The sequence below is a fragment of the Symsagittifera roscoffensis genome, chromosome 7 (assembly GCF_963678635.1).
Source record: "Symsagittifera roscoffensis chromosome 7, txSymRosc1.1, whole genome shotgun sequence".
Taxonomy (NCBI): domain Eukaryota; kingdom Metazoa; phylum Xenacoelomorpha; order Acoela; family Convolutidae; genus Symsagittifera; species Symsagittifera roscoffensis.
This window is the reverse complement of record NC_087068.1, coordinates 51,810,655-51,833,628: the sequence shown is the minus strand read 5'-3', so window position 1 is coordinate 51,833,628 and position 22,974 is coordinate 51,810,655. Positions and strand designations below refer to the sequence as shown.

Genomic DNA, 22,974 nt, shown 5'->3' with positions numbered 1-22,974 from the left:
AGTAAACGAGATTGTAAACGAAAATTCTAGTTCACAAGAAAAGTGTAACCTAACACAAAATTTTGATTCCTGTGAAGAGTTCGAAATAATGTCGGTTGAAGATGATATAAAATCAATTGTAGCAATCGAGCAATACATAAACAACCGAGTATTAACGAATGATCAAACAGGAGGAAGCGGTGGTTAACAAAGGCCAAATGAAAAATCAGAGAAAGTCGAAAAGATTGAGGTACGCCGGAATCCACAATCTCACCAAATAAAAGCATTGAAGGCCTTGGTGAAAATTGATAATCATATTGCGAATATGACTATAGACACGGGTGTTCCAGTGTCATTTTCGAATTGGACATCAACAAAACAAATTTTGGAAGGATCTCGGAATTCGAAATTTTTTCTTGCGGAAAAACTTAACCTGTCTGCACAGTTTGTAGACTAAAAAAACGTCCAATTCTGATACTAGGAGCACTGAAAGCGAATCTCCGTTCAGCTGGATGGGAAGTGCACAGAGCACCGCTGTTAGTCACAGAACGACGTATGCGATGAATTCTGGGACTGGATCTTCAAGGAAAACTGAGGATCCATACTACTCAGAAATCTGCACCATCACGAAAATCCAGGTTTGACGTGCTACTGTGCGAGCAGTCAGAAGGGTGGAAACAAAAGTTTTATGATCAATTCAAAAGTCTTTTTGATCACCAGGGGAGTCGAAAAATCATACTGTGAGCACAAAATTTAAATATCCTTTAGGCCCGATACAAGAAATAGGTAGGCAAATACCTATACATATTCAGGATAAAGTGCAAACAGAACTAAAAAAAACTGTTATCGGATGGACATATCAAAAAATTGGATAAATGTACAAGCGACTGTTTCATTACTCCAATTGTTATCACAGTTAAAAAAGATGATTCCATTAAATTGGCCCTGGACGCGAAACCTATCGATAGGCAATTGTACAAAAACAAACATCAGATGCCAAACGTTGATGAACTGATAGATGGTGTTAGCCAAGTAATAACTGCAAAAGCAGCAGGTACGCTGTTTTTCACAGTGCTGGATCTAAAGTAGGCCTACAGTGAAACAATGCAACAGATCATAAAGCTTTAACATCCGCGTTGGGGGAACATAGATCGAACAAAGCCTATCAATCTCGACTCACTAGGTGGGTGGATAGATTATTACCTTATCAGTTTAAGGTTATTCATATCACTGGCAAAAATTTGGGCATTGTTGGTTACCTTTCGAGGGAACCAAATGGTGACCCATGGCCTGAATCTGAAATAGATGAAAGATTTGTTGTAACATCAATTGAGAATTTTCATAATGCGCTCGACTGTTTGGATGATACAGACTGAAAGATTAATGTAAATATTCTAGAACATTCTGGAATAAGAAACAATATTAGCCACTGTAAGGACAACTCATCACATGGTTGCTATAGCAACCAGTTTGTTCAAAACCGGACAAAACTCGACCGGAACGAAAACGGTCAAAGCTCGCGTTTTCAAAAAGAACAAAACGAGCAGAACACACTAAACGAAACTTCTCGTACTAAACAGTCGGTCATAAATTCAGATATCAAAAGTTGCAATATTTCAATAATTCAGCCGGAAAAAAACAGTGAAGATGGCAAAAAATCAGTCGGGGCCAGGAAAATTGAAGAAAGCGGTGAAAATCACGAATAGACAAAACGAAGAAAGGGAAGAACTGACAGAGCAGGTGACAGAAACAACATTTTCAAGGACCAGAATGGTGACGAGAGGAGCGTGCAGTAGACAGGACTCGGACAGTTCGGATCCAGACATACCACAGATTGAGTGGCGAACGGTGGATAGGTACATCAAACCTAGTAGAGAGTCAGAAACATCATCTGCCAGTCCATTAGCTGCTATGACAAAGTTAATTTCTTTTTGGGACCTAATGGGCGCAGAAAGAAAGGATAACCCGAGAAATATGCTAGAGCTAGAAGCACAAACAGAAATGCAAAGCCGAGCACAGCACGACCAAGAAATTGACATAAACTCTAAAGGATATAAATCGGCGATAGTTGAAGTGGTCTTAACTGTGGAAAGCCCGTCGGACAGCCCAGAAGTTAGTTTGATCGGGGAGAAAAGGGCCAATCACAACTCTAGGAAGGACGAATTTCGCCAAGCGGAGCTTATCAAGGGAGAAAGCCTGGACAACCTCACAAAACTATTCGATAGAAGTCTTCTAGCGGAGTTAATCACTGAGGACTCTTGGATGGACAGGCCTCAACGAGTGATAAAGAGAAATGATCGTCATAGTTTTGAATTCAAGGGACCTTTTACAAATCCTCTCTGGCACCAACTGTCCGTGGTGGATGACTGCATACTAGTGGAAGCAGTGGAAGCTAGAGCAGTTTTGAAGAGAGTTCACCGTAGTCACCCGGGTCAGGAAGCGATGCTGGATGTTTCGAGATACCTGTGGTGGCCACACATGCACAAAGATATCGTCAATCTGGCTGAGGATTGTAGAAGTTGCACTCGCTGCGGTAAGAATGCTAAGTACATCATACCAAAAAACGCTAGCAAACCTCTTCCGCTGCTAACGCAGCCGAGTCACGAAGTACAACTGGACTATGCAGGCCCCCTGGAAGATCATAAAGGAAAAAAGATATACTTACTGGTAGCAATAGATAGGTATTTGAAATTTCCTTCGGTAAAGATAACAAAATCAACAGGAGGAAAATCGTTTACAAAATTTCTTCGTTCTTACATCGACACCCACGGAATACACGAATCAATAAGAACCGACCAATTTTCTGGGTTTAAGCGTAAAACAATGCGAAAATATTGTTCAGAAAACAACATAGAACAAAAATTCTGTCCGGTAGGGGATCATCGTGGTTGCGGATTGGTTGAACGTACGATTCAAACCATCAAGGGAAGATTAGGGGTTATGTTACTGGACGAAAATGTGACATCAATAAAACTTTGTCTTAGTACCATTATTCGAGATCTCAGATGGAGCAAACCAAAAAACAATACAACGTTCGCCGTTCGAAGCTCACTTTGGTCGACTACCAAAAACTGAATTTAAAATTCTAAGTAATAATTTTTTACAAGATTCTGATCGTTTAGATAAAGAACACCTGGAGCGATCTGCGCTTACTGACTCGCAACTCAATCGGCGAATTGACCAATCAAGAGAAGGATTGAAAATTGTCCGTAAGGGTCAAAACAGCCGAGATGTAAGTCCTCTCTTCAAACAACAAATGGATTCAGCAAAAGATCGAGCTAGAGCATGGGTATTAAAAGAACTGCTAGAGGCAAACGCCAGATGGAACCAGACAAGAAGGGACACATCTGACAGTGATATCAGGCGCATTGTGGATGAAACAAGCACCATAAACCGGAGTTACGCAAAGAATTGCTATATTCTTGGGAGCGCGGGTTCATTGAAGACAAGCGAGAGGACAGTGTCAGTCAGAATCAATGGTCTCCCATACTACTACAAAAGGACGAAGGGAGACGCAGCGGTAAGGCTCTAACAAACCGCTTAATGGGGAAAGTCACCTCAGAAACACCTTTTACTGTCAAAACAGCTGCTGGGGCAATCTACCGAAAAAGCGACATTGCCAAAGGACAATGTACTGGACGCAGCGGCCCATTGTCGGTCTCCGACAGGGGAAGAACCCAAAAAGAAGCTACAAAAAAAATCGAAGACCGAAATAAATCGAGGAAGAAAGATGAATTACTACCACAGCAACAAAAACCGGACCCGGAGGAAGCAAAAAATAAGTTCCAAGGAAATCAGACAGTGGTCACGTCTGAGGACACAGAAGCAGGCGATGGTCTGAATCTCGCGGTGAAAAGGGGCAAACCTAACAATTCGGGACCGTTAACTAAGCCAACTAAATTAAAATGGAGTGGGGAAAAGAAAGATAAGAAGCAATCAATTCAGGAGACCTCTCGGAAAAAATGCGGACGAAGCCGAAGAAAATCAACAAGCTCTAGCGTGCTCATCAAGCTCAGCAGTGGTTCCACCATCGACATCGACGCCTCAGAAAAATACAGCCATAAAACCAAAAAAGATCTCACGTCACACGTCGCCTGAAACAATTCTGGATACGTTTAATAGCAAAGACCTAACACCAGCGGATTGGAACAGAATGGCAGATCAAGTGCTAGAAAGGGGAGTGCAGCGAGCGGCGGAGGATATACTAACATTCACAGACGCTACGGTGGACGAAGATGATTATATTAACCCGCCCGGAATTTCCGACGAGTCAGGAGAGGGAGAAACCTCTGTGCGTCGGAGTGGGAGATCAAAAAAAGGTCCTAGTAGATACGGCGACCCGATCAAACATTCGGTAAAACTGATTTCTTCACAAAACGATATTATGGATCTAAATAAGGCCGCATTAGAAGCATATCGCATCAAATTGGCAAAATTTAAACCCGACACGAAAAATTCGATCGAATCAAAATTTGGCCTCCTGGAAAAGCATCTATTCAAAAGAAAATTTGGAAGCCAGGCTTTGGATATCAATCGGTCCTGGAACGCAACCGGGAATGTGGTACAGTAGCTGCAACTGCATTTGCAGTAACAAGTACTGTAGCCTTGGTCTCATGTTCATATTGTTATCTATAACTATATTATTGTTATTATTTCTTCCAAGGTCAAACATATGTGACCTTTGTTCGATATAACAGGAGACTCAGTTCTCTCTACTGTAACAGCAGCATACAGTTAGCCCCAAAACTCAGGCTATAGAAAAAAAAATGGTTTCGATTTTAAATTAAACTCTTTCGAAACCAACATCGTTTTCACTATCAAAACCAACGAGGTTCTATCCGGTATCACACCTGAAGAACGATTTTTTTCATTTTTTTTATTTTGTGATTCTTTTCTCAAAAAAAAGTTTTCGATTTAGTCTGATTTATTAAAATTCTAATGATTTTATAGTTCTGTCTCTCTTATTACCGACAACAAGCAACAAAAATTTCAAACCTGTGGCGCGCCTCATTTATGAAAGTGATTGGATCATTTTATGCAACTTGCACAGCAACTGGCTACCCTTGTTTTCAACTTTTTGAGGCTTTTATCATAGTGATAGTTGTTGGGCGTTCATATCGAACGCTTCATATTGTGTAATCAAGCCTCAGCCTGGCAATGGTAGTGTCTGTTGTCAAGCTCTCACTTGAAATCAAATTGAAAATCCGTTTTCCAAAAAAAAATCCCGAACGTTTCATGGTTTTTAAATTTTTCAGCAAACCATTGATAACCTTAGTTTTATATTTTTGTTTTTATTTCGGATATATTTTTGTCGTAAATTGTTTTATAAGACATAACTGTGTAATTTTTGATTTTTTAACGAACTCCAGAACATTGACGCTCTTTTTTTTGTTCTTTCGTTTTCTTTGATTGTTCCGACGAAATTTTAACTTGCTTCAATACTTGTCTCTGGATTCCAGAACCTTACACACACCAAACCCAGTGCACTATTTGGCCTCGTTTTGCATTCAAAAATATGATCAGAGAGCCAGCTTCGACCAATTTTAAATAAAAACAAGACTGCTCGTATATCAGCGCAAAGCCCTGAATGTTGCGACTGTCCCCTAATTTAAATCGAATAGTTTTTGGGAAAAAAATATTTAAAACCTGTAAGTTTTAGACAAAAGCAAAGCGTAAAAGTTTGATTCATACGAAATTACTACGACCAATTACTTCAATTTTAAAGTTAATTTAGCGCTAATTTAGCTTCCCGGGTTGACCTCCATTGACCGAAAATGCTAATCATACATTTTCATACACTTAGTCTATGGAAAAATGCTAGTCACACAAATTTTATACATTTTTGCAAAATAACTTTAATCGAATTTCAAAGGTATTTTATAGTTGTTTTGGAATCGAAATTGGTATCTATTCATAAAAAAAGGGAAAAAATGGAAAAAAATGCTAATCATACAATTTCCATATATGGAAATTGTATGATTAGCATTTAAAAAAAAATTGCGAAAAAAAGCTTTGAACAATCAATTCAACTGCTGGCAAAACATTTAAGCGTTTTTTGGGCTGCTACAACTGAAAACTTTGGCTTTTTTCTTACTTTTGTTTTCTGAAAATAAAACACTAGTCATACAATTTCCATATATGGAAATTGTATGACTAACATTTTTTGATGGCGGCGACAAAATTTTTTTCAAAGTATTTTTGAAATTACCCCAAAAAATTTTTTTTGTGTTTTTTTTTCAATCGCAAACTGATTTTCGTATTCAAACAAACAATTTTTGAAAAAAAAATTTTTTCATGCAAAATTTAATTTTTTGTGTGTATAACGTAGTCCTGGATATACTAATATTGGATTTTTTTTCCTTTTCTCTTCATAACTTTTTTCAAAAACGCTCAAAACTCCTCTTTCTTTTGAATGACATGTTTTTTATGCCTTGATCAATGTCTGGTAATTTAAAAATTCAAATTTTAGAAATAATCTTCTTTGAAAATTACTGCCAAAATTTAAAAGTTCATTACTTTCGTTATATTACTTGTGTGAGACATAATGACAAATATCAGGCTGTTTCCAATGCATTTTTAATGCGAGACGGCCAAACCTTTGGTTACTACGTTTGAGTAATCAAGGTGTATGTCATTTGTGTTCGGTTACGAACACAACCAAAAAATTTTGAGAAATAAAAATGTAAAAAATCAAAATTTTTGGTTTATGCAAAAATGCTAGTCATACAATTTCCATATATGAAAAAATACTAATCATAGACCTTTCATGCAATTTTCTCTACGTATGGAATTGTATGGAAAGTGTATCACTAGCATTTTTCCATATATGGAAATTGTATGACTAGTATTTTTGGTCATCCCGCGTTATTTATTGCGAGGTGAACCGCGTTGTCTCAAATGAAACATTTTTGGTTTAGGTGGGGAAGATGATCATGACCAGGACCAGGTGGCTGGCGTGACTGATATTGACGACTTGGTAGTTCGCAGTTGCAGCGTGGACAACCTCCTCTCCCCTGCACCCGACATCCCCCCTGTGGTCAAACAGGCTCTGGCCGATGAACTGAAGAATGTCTTCGGGGCTAATGGGAGGAAAGAGAGGGTATGACAAGGAAACTTTTTTGTTTCAAAATTAAAAAATTAAGACAATTTGCATCAAAAACCACATGATCCAATGGGATTAAAACTGAATATAAATCAGATCTGAATGTTAATTTCCGGACCACTCTATAACAAAAACTTTTGCAATTTTTTGGATCCATAGTATTTAGATAATTTATTTTTTTTCGGCCAGAATGATAGCCATTAGGCTAGTTGGCGCGTTCTCAAGCGTTTTTGGTTATTCTAATTGTTATTCTAAAAACTATCATTCCGCGCTAAAAATTAGAGATAATTAGTATAACGATTTTTTATTTAAATTTTTGTATGAATAGTTAGATGTCTTACATATATACAGATATCTGTTAGCTACATATCTGTAAACATGATAACGGCTCGCCAAAACTTTTGTTGTTTGCAAATTTTAGTTTTTATTAGCTAATGTGTGTTGAATTTTGTTTTGACTTCTTTGGTTGCAGGTTGAGAAAGCAAGTGAGTATCACAAAGACCGCCCGCCTCTAAAAAATTCGATGCGGGGTCTGAGATACTACGATCCCTCCTACACAGAATACTCCGACCGACCGGATGGAGGGGAGACCTCGTCTTCTTCCTCGAGACGAGGAAGCGACCGGTGAGGAAATTATAATCAATGTTTATCTCGTTTCGCTTGAGCGGTTAACGTATTCTGTTTTTTTTTTCTAGAAATAGTTTATTTCTAATATTAGGTGAGAAATAAATAGTGTCTGTCTAGAATACAGAAATATAGGCAAGATAGTATTTACTTAAAATTTCTTTCTGTTTGGAAGCCTTTGCTGGGTACAGGAATACACATGATAGTTTACTGCTTACAAATAAATAGCAAATGAAGTTGTGTGATGTATCATTTTGGCGCTAATTCAGCCGTGAATTGATCAAAAATTTCGAAAAATGCTTTTTAATGTCGAGAAAAACTGGCATGATTCTTTTGGCTATCCAGGCCATTCTAGAGCATTATTTGGCAGTTTCCGACATTAATTTTGAATTGTTAAAAATAGTATCTAAATAAAAGGAAACGGCTTAGATCCAATTTTAGGTTTATAAAATTCATCATTAAAACATATAAAATCAGTATTGTTTGATATGAAATCAATACTAATAAATGTATAGTGCCATCGGGTGGCGAGAAAAGCGACCGATGAAGTGGACGTGTGAGGATGTCTGTGATTGGATGGCCCACGAGGGATACAACAGACCGGTGACGTCACTCTTCCGAAGGGCACAGGTGGACGGACGGGATCTCAGCACTATAAGTAAGAAGACATACCGCTCGATAGGCAGTTAACTGGCCTTTTTTGTGTTACTCCAAGATAGGTTTTTTAAAATTGTTGTTCCGACTTTCGTAACGAATGTAACGGAATATTTGCGCTCTGGGTGGGTTTTTTTCTTCAGAAAAAATTCGAATTTTTAACTAACCATTTTTGACCGATTTTTTTTTATCATTCAAATTTGTTGTCCTGATCTTTAATTTAAAAAGATATTTCACCTGTGATCATTTTTTCTAAAATTATGGGTGTTTAAAGATTGCCATTTTGGCCAGTTTGGGACAATTAACAATAAACGCCCGATATATTTTGCGCTATGATCGCGTAGGCGGAGATTTTCTGCTCCCTAGACCTTAAAAGGCAGTCGGAACATTCAGGGCTTCGCCTTGATACCAGCAGTGTGGTTTTTGTTCCGAATTTCGAAGAAAACGGAAAATTTATGCTTGGGATGTTTTTTTATTCAGACAATTTTTGACGATCGAAGTAAACGTTTTTTTTTTAAATTAACCACATTGAAGATATCAGCTCCCTGAATCAAAAATTAAAAAATATATATTTTTGGTCTCGGATCGTTTTTGGAATTATTTTGGGACTTTGAAAATAGCCAATTCGGCCAAACTCTGGGCTAATTTATGTGCGCTTCCAAGGTTTTAAATCATAATGCGGAAAGCGTAACGCGAAATATTTATGCGTGGCAAATTATCCCGCGCAACAGAATCGATCCAAATTTAATTGAGGCTAGCTAATAGGTCCTAATAATTTTGTGCGACTCAAACTTTTACACTTGATCTTTGATTTTGTCCATAATTTATATTTTTTTCAGTATGTTTTCCCCAAAAACTATTCGATATGGACTAAGGGGCATCGGAAAATTCAGGGCTTTGCCCTGATATACGAGGAGTCTTGTTATGACTATTGTAATTTTACCTTATAAAGTTCATAATAAATCCGTTTTTTAATAAATTATTATAAATTAAAAACAAGACTGCTCGTATTAAATCTCCGCTTACGCGTTAATAGCAAAAATATATCGCGCGTTAATTGTTCTTAATTTGGCCAAATGGCAATCTTTAAACCCCCATAACTTTACAAAAAATGATCACATGTGAAATGTTTTTTCAAACTTAAGCTCAGGACAACGATACCTTTCGAATAATACAAAAAAATTCCCATCAAAATTGGCTAGTTAAAAAGTCGAAATTTGCCTGAAGAAAAAAAACCCACCCGAGCACAAATATTCGGTTAATTTTGTAACAAAAGTCGGAACAACACATTTCTTGAGTCAAGTTAACATCCTATTTTGCATTTACACCAACATAAGTCTTTCTTGCTCATCAAGTTATTTGAATTGAATTCTCTAAGCGCTGCGCGTGAAATGCTTGATACTGATTGACTGAAAGTTCCAACTTAGAACCAAGTTAAGACATTGTCCCCTAAACTACTTTCAGGGTATTTTAACCTGGTTAGATCAACACCACAGTACTAAATATAAGCAAAAATAGAACAAATCATCACTCTTTTACTTTTAAAGTGAGGTTCATTCCTTTCATCTTTTTCGAATATTTGAAATTTGCGGTAATTACTTCACAAGAGGTTATGCTGATTTATCGACAAGGGAAAGGACCAACAAAGAAGTTGTTGAGCTCTTGACGGGTGGATCTTGGTGGGCCTCAAACATCCGACCTTTCGGTTGAGAGGTGGAGACTTAAAAACTTTGACACCGCTCCCAAAAACAGCAGTTTGTACATCAAAAGATCGCTTGCGGTGCTGAATCGTTGTCAAAATTGGGTCCTTACAGGTTTCCGGGAATTACCGTGAATTTAATTGGATCAATCTAACGAAAGGTCTAGAAATTTTTAAATTTTTGTGAAAATACACCACCTCCGAGAAAATCCCATTTGATGGCATTGCCATTTGATCCAAATTTTAGGATAAAAAAGTTAAATTTTTGGTCAAATTCTTCCAAAATAGCTTGTTGATAGCAAAAAAAGCGCAAGCAGGGTTACCTGCAATAACATATAACTGTATTCGTGCCCTTTTAACGACATTTCTATATAAATACTCTGAAACAGTTGTGTTAAAAAAATTTGTTTCTGATTTTGGTTCGAAGTTTTACCTTTTTTACCTTTTTTCAGCGGCTGCGGAAATAACTCGGCTTGGCGTCACAAACCCGACGAAAGCAGACGAAATCAACAAATCAGTTGACCAATTATTCGCCAGTAACCACCCTCAACCAAATTCAAAACCGCGATCAAAAAATTCCAGAAAAATTTCCAAGAATCGCCTTTACTCTTCAAAAAATGACGAACCCGGGCGAGCTGTGAAAACTTCGTTCAAAAGCAGTCGGGCAAATTTGAAAAGTCTGAAGTCAAACGCCTCTAAGTCTAAAATTCCTTCTTTTTCCCGACCCGGGATTGGTTTGCAGAGACGGGCTTCGAACTTGATGGCTGAGAAAACAGGAATGAACAAAACTTCTAACAGGTCAGAAATAACAAAGAAAAAAGTCTATGGTTGATAAATTAGGTAGCCTCAAAAAACTCATTTTTTTCGGTTTATTCTTAACTAAAGGAAGTTATTTTTTTGTCAAATAGTTTCTTAGTTAACATGTACTGGCCTAAAAATTTCACTAAGAAAAAAATCAAAGATTTTTGAACAAGAAAAGAAAAAAATCCTTTTTCAGAGTTGAAAGGAACGAATATGAAAAAGAAGATCCAATACTAACTCAAAGCGCTTCAACAGTTGCTCAAAAAGCACAATGGTTTAACGACGCCACACATAACAACATGCAAACACAGCCATTGAAGACTGCAACCCGACAACATAACTCGCCTCAGTTGACGTCGGGCGTGAGCCGAGTGCAGTCGCTACGACACGACTTAGAAGTCCAAGAACGACATCGGAAATTAGAGGATATTTTCAACAGGAAGCGGAAAGAGGAAAGCATGCGAAAGGCTGGAAATTCAAAAGACATTGTTGATGGAGGTCACTACTTTTAGCTTTAATTCCATATTTTAATCAATTTTCCATAAACTTTAAAGTCCTATATATGGTAACAACTACAATTTTTGACCAAAGAACATCAAAAATATTGTATTGTACTTCTTCAAAAGTTATTCATAAATAACAAAAAACCAAAATTCTTAAAATAAAAGATTTTTGCTTCTTGCGCTTACTCTTGACTATGACTTTGAATCTCGATTCTGATCAAAAACAAAACAAAAAATTTTCAAAGATTGTTTAGGCAAAAGTTCAACTCCAGACGACAATCTTTCTTGCGCGGTTAAACTGAGAGAAATCACAGTCCGATGTGAAGCACTGTTGGAAAACCCTGACTCGGGTGGGGGCAAGCCGGAGTTCGACTGGATTAGCTACGAGATACCAGAAATTGCGGCGCCTAGAGATCTGCTGAGAGAACATCTAAAGGTGTTGTTTTGGAAAAAAGGAAGAAAACAAATATTTGTCGAAATCAACATCTCCATTTATTAATTAGACATGCTATTTGACTCAGATAGTTGCAAAAAAAATGAGACTAGGAAAACAAATGAAAAAAAATTCGAAAGAAAAACTAAAACAGAGCCAAAAGGTTGCTAAATTTTGCAGCATATTTTAAGAAATTGGCAGATTTTTTTTCCGTTTTTCATTCTTTTCAAATGGTTTTTATTAGGAGCGAGAATCAAAACTAACATTTGAAAGAATTTTCGTATGTTTTCAGTGCATTGGGCTTAATGATACAGAGGAGCCCCTGGTAGTTCTTGAGACACGTGAGTGTGTGGATGAAAAGAAGAGACACTCCTGTTCATTCAGACGAATGCTCCACTCGGCCGAAAGCATATTCAACACACACATGTCATGGTCACTGAGGTAACTTGTCACCAACTTAACTGTTCACAAATTTTGTTTTCTTTTACTGAGAAACTCTTATTGGAGATTTTTAAAGTTCCTAATTTTTATTATAAACACCTCATCGCGTGATATTATCAACTTTTCATTTGGTGCCAAAACAGTGCACTGGATAGGCGCACGCACAATTTTGTGTCTGTATGTTCCTGGATTCCAGTGACAAACCATTAAAAATGTTCCGAAATGTAAGTGGATTCATTTACAAAATTACCGTGGATTTCGCGTGCAAATACTTGTAACGTAACTTTTGCTGGCACTTTTTTTTTGCGGATTCCGCAACAAGAGAATTTGGCTATTAGTTCTCGATTCCACAACTGCAAGGTGATTCCGCAAAAAAAAAGATGCAATCCGCAATTTCGTTTATTATTGAACTTGCATACTAACAATTAAAAGCTAGAAATCGAATTATTATCTATAGCAATGCACAGTTCAAATGCAAGGAATTAACCAACGTCAGCGGAATCCACGAACAAATCTTAAAATATTGGTTAGATATTTATGCTGGGTGAAATAAGCTTTGATCTGTTATGATTTCGGAATTGAAAAAAAAAATAAGAGTAGGCTGAATTAAAACGAACTTATCTTAATTGAATTGGATTAGTTCAATTTAGTTTGCTCAGTTGGAATTGATGTTGGGTGCACGTTGGCAGGAATTAAGATCGACGTTGAGTGTAAGTTGGCAGGAACTGAGATCAAAATTGGGTGTTTGAGAGGAACTCAGATCGAAGTTGGGTGTCTGACAGGAGAAGAAATCGAAGTTGGGTGTATGTTGGCAGAAATTGAGATCGAACTTTTGGTAATTCAGCTGGTAGTTAATCAACTTAGCAGTAGTTGAGATTGAATTTTGTAGTGACCAACTGGTAAATGATAGACTTAATTTAAAATGCTACAACATATGTAACTGGAATGAGCAAACAAAATGCGGATTTCACCTACAATTTGCGGATTTTGCTTACAGTTTCCTGATTTCGCTTAAAGCTGAGGGTTCCGCAACGGCTCAATTTTAATCTACGCATGCCCTATTAATTGTTCAGGGATTCCACAAACTGCTCAAATTTCTACAAACGCTGCTGCGGATTCCACAAATTTGCATAGTTTTGGGGCAATTTTGAGCGGTACAGTGTTCTGGGTGTTTGTTCAGCAAAGAAGATCGAAGAAAAGTAGCAATGTTGCGGATTCCGCAACAAATCTGATTTTGACCCGTTGCGGAATCCGCTTGCAATTCACAAAATAGACAGCTTGAACTCTTAACAATTTTTACATCTGTTTTCTTCAAAATTTATGTTTTTTTTCTGTCAAAGATATATTTTCTAAAAATTGTGGGTTTTTCAGCTGAAATTTCCCGAAAAAACCTTAGTTATCGAAAATGCAAGAAGTTCCTTGGCGGATAATTAGAGAAATCAATCTTCGGCTGAGCATTTCTAATAGCCGAGCCAATACTATCTGAGTTTAAGGGATGAGCGCATCCCAAAAAATAATAATTTCTATGAAAAATGGTTCAAAGTATCTTTTTTACGGCCTGTTTTTTTAAATTATCACTGGGCTCGGGTTTTAGACAACGTCACTTCTTCGAAATCATGCGTGAGTCCCACTTGGCCGAAGCTCTCAGTGACGGGAAGGGTCTGGACAGTTGTGGCAGGTGTCCAGGGCTGGAGAGGGTGTCCCAGATGATGTACAAGGAGGCCAATGATGCTCTGGATGTGTACGCGGAGTTGCTGGTGGTGTTGCAAAGGATCAAACAAGCCAGTCATGTAGGAAACTAGTTCTGGCTAAACTTGAGTGAATTTAGATTGATCTCAAATAGAGTTAAAAATCAAAAATGCTGTATGATTGCTGTATGTTTATTGAATTTGGTATACTTTATATACATTGGATGCTAACTTAGGCAAACATTATTGAGTAAGTACCTCAATTACATCAAGTTCAAAATTAGAACGTCAGAAATGGTTAATCTTTTTTTTCATATCACGATTTTCAGTTTTCTTTTTCGTCCGAGGCTTTTTTGAACTGTATGCTACTAAGTTGTGATCCCTACTGAAGCCTTGATTTTTAGAGGGAGTGAAGGATGTCAACCTGGTTCTAAGTTGGTTCTTTCAGCCAATCAGAAGACTTTCAGACAGAGCCCTAAATAATTTTAATCCAAACTAATCTTAACTCAAGTGAGGTTTCTAACTTCGTTTGCTTATGTGAAGTACGTTTAATTGATCCCTTTTCTGTTTTTAGGTAGCGCAACATAGCAACCCATTTGAGTTAGAAAGTGTTCTGAAGGAACAACTACATAACGTGATCAGTAACAGCGAAGCTCTCAAGGACAAAAGGTCACAGCTGAGCTCCAAACTGTTCAGCGCCTCTCAGAAAAAACGAAGCCAGAACGCAAAAGTATCCAGCATTGTTAAATCAGAAGATCACCACGATGAATTGGAACGATTGCTGGAAATTGGTAAAAAATTTTATAAATGTCTTTTCGTTTCGGATTTTAAAAAAAATGTCCAAAACTTTTTCCACTTTGTTTTAAGTCAACCAAATTGTTTTTCTGAGCTCTCTCAAACTGCTATAAAAACCTATTGTAACAAAAACAGATAGGCTTAAAAAGATGCCATAAAATAGTAACAAAAGGAGAACCCTTTGGGTGGGAGATGGGTCGAATTCTTGAGGAAGGAGAGTGTCATCCCCCGCACTCCATTAAATAAATCCATAAATCGACTGGTGCATTTTTGAGAAAGCAGACCGGTCATAAGAAATCAGAGGATTGTTTTAGAATGGAAAAATGACACCAGGTTAGAACTTAAGAATCGGGATCTCTTTAACTATTCCCCCCTTTTCAAAAGGGGGGTGGAGATTCTTTATAAGGTACAAAATTCTCATATGCTTACCCGTTGATATTTTTATGGGGAGCGGTGGGCGATTGGTGATCAGTTACTCTAGGGATGGAGGGTAATTGTTAATTGTTAAAGAGATCAAGAATCGTTTTAGGCTCTATGAAACTACAAGGCTTTTATTGTTTGTTTCAGGTCCATCACTTCTGAACATGACCTTAAACACAGCGATCAAGCTGTATGAAAACGAGGAAAAGTTCCTCATGTCTGAGATGAGGGAAATTTCCAAGAAACAGGAAGTTACGTCATCGGCACCGTCCTTATCGGAAATTACATCATCACTCTACTCTTCACTAAGCGTTTCCGGTCATGCAACTGTCGTGTCAGCTGAACTAACGCCGAATAAGCCGAACGTTAAGTTAGACGACAGTGACCCAGAGAAGAATTTTTATAATTTCAAATTAGCTTCTCTGAGAAACGGAGGCGTTATTATTGTCAGTCAAGAGACCGATTCTGTGTTACAAGAGGGCGACAGGTTAATTGAGATCAATGGACAAGTTGTGGTGATGAGTAATAGTGACCACGTGAATGGCATTCTGCAAAGAACGCCGTCGGCTAGAGTTGTAGTGATGCGGACGGAAACCAGAGACAAGGTAGTAAAAAAACTTGAAACGTTTAAAAAAAAACTGCTATTGAAGTCATTATAACAAATTATGTGTCAATGAACGAAGTGGGTTTCACTTTTTTTGTCCTGCAATTTTTTTTCGATAAAAAATTATTAAATGTTATCTTTGCTCAAAATCATATTTTAATGGCTTGACTTTTGATGCCTTTTAAAACTTGGTTGAAATTAACTTGCTGAGGGGAATGCAATTTACGATTCCAACAAAAAATGCAATTGGCTAAAAAACGCAATTGAGTCATTTTTTTTGGTAAAAAAAGCGGTTTGTTTTAGATTCCTCGGAATCAGTGGTATTTTCGAACTGCCTGTTAGCCTTTTTTAAGAAGAAAAACTAACTCGTCGAAAGAGGAAAGCATAAGTTTTGTGTTTGCGTGATTTTTTTGAATTAAATCAAACCTCAAAGAAACAAAAGCCGGTTACTCTTCATAACAAAAATGTGTTAAAATCGAATGGTACAATTTAGTGTCAAATTTGAGTGGATTCTAGGTACACACTGAAGTTATAATGCGATGTCAACGGGGAACGCATCAACATTGCTACATGGGGTTCAATAACAAATTCATATGCTATGTAGGGCAAAAGATTAATTTTTTTGCTCTGAGACGCCTGAAAAGAGGCTTAATTTAGTCTTACGGTGCTCTCTCTCTAGTGATGTTTTCGTTAAAAAAATCTTCATTTGATTTGTAATTCTGTACGTGTGTTGACATCACTTGAAAACAATTTTGTTATGATTACAAATCAGGAAAGCTAAATCTCAAGAAAGCAGATGGTTTCCACATCCCAATAATTTGCAAAAGGTAATGCAGTTTGCAAACTAAACAGAACAAAAGCGTTGTTATGTTTTTTTTTCTGTTTTCAAGTCAGCCCAAGTTTTTTGTCTGTGTGAACAAATCCTAATCAGATCCTTGGCTTTCAAATTTAGAAAACTGCCAAAAACGGACATAAAAGACAAAAAACAAAAAATAATTGAACAAAAGTCTTTTTTTGTCAGTTTTTGAAAATGTTTTTTGTTTTAATTTGTTAGCAGAAACTTAATATTTAGAAGAAGCAAGTGCAGAAATATAATAAAATGCATTGGGGTCTCAATTCAAAATTCGTGCTTCAACCAAAAAAATTAATAATGGGACTCAAAACGTTACATCATTCGGTTTAAGTTTTCTCTGTAATACTTAAGCTCAGAACAATGTCACATTTAATCAAAACCAAGAAATGAGCTAAGCAGCAAGGTTTTCAATTTCCATTTTTGACGTTAGAAGGAATTTTGCATATTTTTGTTGCAGTTCGATTGACGACTAAATTGGTTTAGGACTCCGAGCTTTCCTAAAACACCGTAAAAATTTTGCTTTTCTAAATGTTTCGAGATCTTTTTGGAAGGTTTTGACCAAAAAATTGCCTTTTTTGGCGCGCGGTCTTCGCTCAATTTTAGTGTATATGGCTCCTAACGTACCTGAAGAAAAATTAGCGTTGGTCAATCAAAAAAATGTTGTCGCTAAAAAGTATGAGCCGGACCCCTGAAGAAAAAACGTCTGCAATATCCCAAGCCCACCCACCACATCCTCCTAAATTTCTTTCACCGGGCAGAGGTGGACTTGTCTTGAGACCATTACACTCGACATGGTTATATTGCAATGACATGCCTTCAGTAAACCGATATATCTGTAATTTATCAGATCAGTAAATTAAATTAAGTAATAATTATTTAAATAGCTTTTTCAAAGACTTCTTACGCTTGCGATTAGCAAGCGTTATCAAAGCGGATTGTGGATTTTTAGTTTTGTTGACAAACAGTTTAATAAAATCAGTTTAATCACTTGCTGATATGCTGATGACTATGCTGATATGCAGCTGACATGCTCAAAAAATATATGTTGCAATTTTGGGCTGCCAAGAATTTTCTGCGTTCCGACAAAAGTCCAACTACATTGAGATCTTCTTATTAGAAATTTTGAAACGTGCATTTAGGTCATCAGCAGTACCATGGAGGCCGCCGATCTTCGGGAAGACATGCGACTAGTCGTCTCTGAACTGCAGAGAGAATCAAACCGAAGCAAGAAGTTAGCCAATCAGAAAGCAGAAATAGCCGAAACAGTCAAATCGCTCACTAACGAGAAGGTTCAGTTGGAAGAAAAGATTGCAAACATGGACGATGAAATTCAAGAGGTGTATGAGAAATTGGAAGATGCGAACAATTTGCTGAATGATTTGACAGAAGCACATAGAGACACTTGCGATCATCTTGCAGATGTTACGAAAGAAAAGGTTTCGGTCTTTGTTATAATTAAAAAACTCTTTTTTTTTAATAAACCTAAGCATAAAAACTCGAAGCTATGTAATGAATACTGCATCATAGTTTTTCAGCGAATTATTAGATATTTCATGTTTCTTTTTTGAAAAAGAGTCATGTGGGTTTGAGATTCGAATCTCAAGAGGGTCTTACATTTTTCGAAAAACCAAAAAAAAATTTAAATTAAGGAGTTTCGATACTGCAAAAAAATCTTCTCTTGCAGCTAATAGTAGTCAAAATTCATAAGTTCATTAATGAAGATTCTAATTTTCCTTGATAAAATTTACGCTTTTCCCAACACAGTAGATATGGTGTGTTGGGGTATGGTGTGTTGAGGTTTACAGGGATTATTCTTTGGTGAAATTTTTTTTATATCTCAAAAAGATGAAAAAAAACTTTGTTTGAAAAGTTATATGCGGTATTGAAGAGTTTTTCAATCAGAAAATTGATTATAAGCTAAAATATATAGTTTTTGGTTATTTTTAGCTAACCTCCAATCGTTTTCGGTAAAATATTGGGAGTTGGAGATTTACCAATTTAGCCATGTTTTTGACTAATTTTCTGGTACCGTGAAAATTTCTCTGTTGAATTATTAACGCTCATCATCTAAGCGTGGCGAATGGTGGCCAGTCAATAAGCAGAATGCTCTAAGAGCAGAATGGGTCCAAGAGCAGAAAAACAGAAAAATATTAGTTTTTAACAGCTAATCGGTAAATTAAGTATACGAATTGGTAATAGATACCAAAGAAACAAATATTGCATGCATAATTTGAGTAAATTAACAAGATTTTGCTTTAAAACATTCAATCAAAAAGATAATAAAATTATTCATTTAATGCGTAATTTATTCGTTTTCGTGTTATTGTTGACGATTCTAATAATTGTTTTTATCAATTAGCACGTATAGATCAATAAAAGTCGACATTTTTTGATTTTTCTGCACTTGGACCAATTCTGCACTTGAATCATTCTGCTTATTGCTCCGCCTCCGTGTCGAACATAAAATTTTTTGAAGCCAGCTAATTATTCAAATTGGTATGTTTGATATTGGTAGTCAGTCAAAGTTTAAAGATTTGCTAAATTAAAAAAAAACAACAATTCGACACCAGTCAGGAGACCAGTATATGTTTCCCCAAAAACTTTTCAATATGGACTAGGGGGCGTTTGGAACATTCAGGACTTTGCCCTGATATAGGAGCAGTCTTGTTTTTTAATAGGGGATTTTTTTATGTTACTGAAAGGGTCGACCAAGTTTTTTTTTCATTCAGCCCAATTGTTTTTCACAGCTCTCCCAGAACAAAATAAGAGCCCTCATGGTGACAAAATTTTTTGCACTTCAGGCAAGTTTTTGAAAAAACGCTGTTTTCAGTCATTTTTTGGAAGGTTTTGACAAAAAAAATGCGTTTTCGGTACGCGCTTGCCCTCAAAATTAGTATAATTTGGCGCCAAAGGCAAACCCGAAGTTTTTTTTAGGAATGGTCGGCACAAAATGGATTTCGTAAAATAGTACCCGGGGCGGTTTTGGGGTTTTATCGTGTGTGTGGGGGGGGGGGGGCGGATTTTCAAAATTACAGAAAAAAAACTAGTCAAATATTTGCGTTTGTTCTTCGCGCGCTCCCCTTCTAAAAATTTAGAATTGGTCGCCCGAAGGTGGGACACTTTGATTGGTGTGAGGAAAAGGGAATGCCCCCCCCCCCCCCCCCAACGCCCCTGATAGTACAAAGGGGGGACTTCTCTAAGTTCTGAACGAAGAAGAATTTATTGAAAAATAATGTACTGTTTTCATGTTTCAGGTGGATCTAATTGAAGAACTAGAGCGTAAAGACAGAGAACTAGATCGAGTCAGTGAACACACTAAGAAAACAGAAGATGCTCTTGTTGCCATGGAGACAGAATATGAGATGCTCATCCAAACACACCCCAATGGAGGCAATAATGGAGGAGGGGGCAGGGGGGATAAAGGAAAAAGGATGGATCCCGCCACTTACGAGCAGCTGTTCACGGTGGAAAAAGAGAGTTTAGTTCAAGGTACAAACAAGGCTTTAGTTCGTTTTTTAAAACTCTAGAGCTCGGAAAAATGTTCGAAGGTCGGCAAAATTTTGATTTTTATTTTGAAATTTGCCAAAATCTTAATCACGCAAAAACCTTTTTATAGGCTATTTATTTTTTTTTTGTTTTCAAAATGTTTTTGTTTTTATTTCTTTTCGATAAAATTTTCGTGTTTTTTTTTTGGAAAAAGTATTGGACTAGTTCAAATGGTAAAATGCCTTTGATGACAAAGATGCCAATGCTAATTATGTCCCCCTCGCCACCTGAAAGTAAGGTCGTTTTCGCTTGAAGCAGTTTTACAGGGCTTCTTGCATATCTGGTGATCAGCAAGAAAAATGGAAAAATAAAATTCTGAAACGCGAGGGGAAAACAGAACTGACCAAAAGGATCAGTTTTGAGCAATTGTAGAGAAATTATGACAAATTGACGTTCATGAGTTCTGGTAGGATCTCTTTAACTATCCCCCCTCCCCATGCTACCTAGCAATGAAACCCCCTCTAAAGAACTAGTTTAACAGTTTGTCATACACGAATTTTGTAACGAACCTTCACCCCCTCCGCATAAAAGGGAAACAATTAAAGAGATCCCTCTGTTATTTTTTAGCCCTTCAACTGAATATAGAAGAAAGCACCAACCAAAGAGCCCAACTTGACACCCTACTAACCTTAGTTGAACAACATGCCCCCCATATTCTCAAAATGACAGACATTCCATCCCAACACGAGGAGAGAAGAATGTCAAAGGAGGAGAAAATTGAGGCAATTGCGAGAGGAAGGATTTCCAGAATGAGCGGGGGGCAGTCGCCAGTTGTCAACAGCAGTGAATATCCTGAAGTCAAATTCAACAGTTCGAATGGGCCATACAACGACCATAATAGGCAAAATGGTCCTTATAATCAGCAAAATGGTGGTTCTACTGCACAAAACAGTCAAAATGTACCATACATAGAAGAAAAAGTCCAAAATGGACCATACAACGCACAAAGCAATGTCGGTGATCCATTTATTAAATCTCCTAATGGGTCAAACATTAACGGTAACTATGGGCCATACAAACGTTTAAGCACTTCAACTGAGCCATACAAAGCCAATGGTTCATTAATGGCTCCCATAGATGACGAAAAGTCGAGGAGGATGTCAAATTCGTCACAACAGAATAGAGCGGACCGAGTTGATGGCGCAGGATCTCGATTGACTATGAACAATCAACAAGGTTCTCGCAACTCGAGAAACGCTTTTGTACCTGTCGATAATGACTATGATAATGCTTCTGAATCAGACCAAGAAATATAACTCAAAATGGTGCAGTTGCTTTGATCTATGAACTGCGTAAAGATATCTTTGATACGGTAACAGGATATAGTTTTCATTAAAAAAAGTCGTATCAGGGCGAAGCCTTGAATGTTCCGACTGCGTTTCAAGTGAGTTATGTATGGGGGTCTAACTCATAGAGTAATTTCGGATAGGGTACACCGTCTGCTCGTCACGCTATCTTATTTTCGGCCGGATAGATTCGTGCAACTTCTTAGTCTAATACCGATCCTAATCTTACTCTTATAACTACTAGTCTCAGGGTGTTTAACTAGTCTCTGCTAGGCTCAATAGATCTAGAGTATACTGGTATTGTTGCGGCTGCTGAAGTACTCGGAAGAGTCAACTATTTTCTAAGTTAAATTCAAATCTCTCTGGTGCTGAAATTACAAGTAATTTCAGCACTTACAAATAAGTGGGTAGTTAGTTAGATGGATTGTGATTGGTTAATATTAAATACTTTACAGTGGTAAAATGTCTAAATTATAAATAAAAAAATGTAGTTTAGATCAGGTTCCACCCATCCGGGGTTTACAGAGTTTTTGAGTTCTATACTTTTCTTCTGCAATTGAAGGATGGATGATGATCGTTGGTATGTGGCGAACATCATTTTCGTTTTCCTGTTCCCTGGAGAAGAGAGGTCCTTGACTAGAACCGTAGACCTGATTTCTCTTTAAGAGAAAAGTTCCAGAACGCTGGAATTAGGGATAGGAAGTTATCTTGTTATCGTTTGACAACGAATGTGATCCCCAATGAAATCGTTTAGATTCCAGAATCCAAAATGCTTTGCTATGTCAGTTCTGCTTGCATTTGGGAGGGTTGTTTGTGATCAACCTCGTCTGGGAATGGCGTGAAACTCGTGTTTGGAAGGGATGCCTTGTTACTCGGATCTGTACGTATACTTGAACATCGAGGTGGTCATTGGTCTGGTTCAATGAAGTCCTTTGCTGCGAAGTCAAGTCGTACTCTAAATCCTTTGAGTTGTGATTGTGTGCGGCATGTCGGTTGTAGTTGGTAGCCATTCTTTGTTCAGGTTGTGATGAGATCATCTAGTCTTTGGATGTTCGTTTTTGCTGTTGTGTGTGATCTATATACTGCATATTATGATTTACATTTTATAGTTTTTGGTTAATTGTCTTTTTAGTTATGATCGTGATTAATTGTTTTCACAAAAGCTTTTTATTTTAGTTCAGTTATTTTGAAGAGTTACTCACCCTTGAGTACCTCTTATTAAAAATAAAGTGTGGTCACAAAGCGTGGATGTAGCGCGGTGGGTTAGGCCGGCTATAGAGCATGCTCAGGACGTCCTCTCTGGTGGGTTAGGCCAGGAGTGGGAGTATGATTTCGTGCGGTTTCATTGAGGGGTCCTGTTTTGTGTTAACATTATAAGGTGGTTTTTTCTAGGTTTTCTTATGTTACTTATGGTTGTGTCCTTTTTTCAAACATCAAATTGTTTTTGGTTTGGGTTTGTCTTTCGATTTTTTTGTGTTTTATTAATTCTTTCGTTGACTTTATAACAGTCTTCAAAAGAATAAATTATCCAGTTTTAAGCTGGGTT

General features: G+C 37.2%; 2 protein-coding genes across 2 annotated transcripts in view; both read left to right on the top strand.

Annotated features, from left to right (window-relative positions):
• The window catches only part of LOC134852070 (uncharacterized), a 33,488-nt gene extending 22,598 nt beyond the window's left edge, over positions 1-10,890 (top strand). The window contains exons 4-7 of the mRNA XM_063868350.1: positions 6,897-7,078; positions 7,554-7,705; positions 8,221-8,363; positions 10,511-10,890. Coding sequence (XP_063724420.1) covers positions 6,897-7,078; positions 7,554-7,705; positions 8,221-8,363; positions 10,511-10,890 — 857 coding nt within the window. The remainder of the gene's footprint in view (positions 1-6,896; positions 7,079-7,553; positions 7,706-8,220; positions 8,364-10,510) is intronic.
• A 168-nt stretch (positions 10,891-11,058) lies between these two features.
• On the top strand, positions 11,059-21,488 carry LOC134851044 (uncharacterized). The gene is made up of 9 exons (XM_063866926.1): positions 11,059-11,357; positions 11,617-11,798; positions 12,088-12,236; positions 13,831-14,026; positions 14,499-14,715; positions 15,287-15,744; positions 17,736-18,032; positions 19,851-20,085; positions 20,710-21,488. The coding sequence occupies exons 1-9, from the start codon at positions 11,159-11,161 to the stop codon at positions 21,396-21,398; spliced, it is 2,622 nt and encodes an 873-aa protein (XP_063722996.1). The 5' UTR covers positions 11,059-11,158; the 3' UTR covers positions 21,399-21,488.
• Positions 21,489-22,974: the final 1,486 nt, after the last annotated feature.

Bases quoted from the DNA above. Each gene is read 5' to 3' on its own strand.
- LOC134851044 (XM_063866926.1), top strand. From the start codon at position 11,159: ATGCAAACACAGCCATTGAAGACTGCAACCCGACAACATAACTCGCCT. The intron at 12,237-13,830 runs GTAACTTGTCAC...CTCGGGTTTTAG, and splicing joins CACATGTCATGGTCACTGAG to ACAACGTCACTTCTTCGAAA. The intron at 14,716-15,286 runs GTAAAAAATTTT...TGTTTGTTTCAG, and splicing joins GGAACGATTGCTGGAAATTG to GTCCATCACTTCTGAACATG.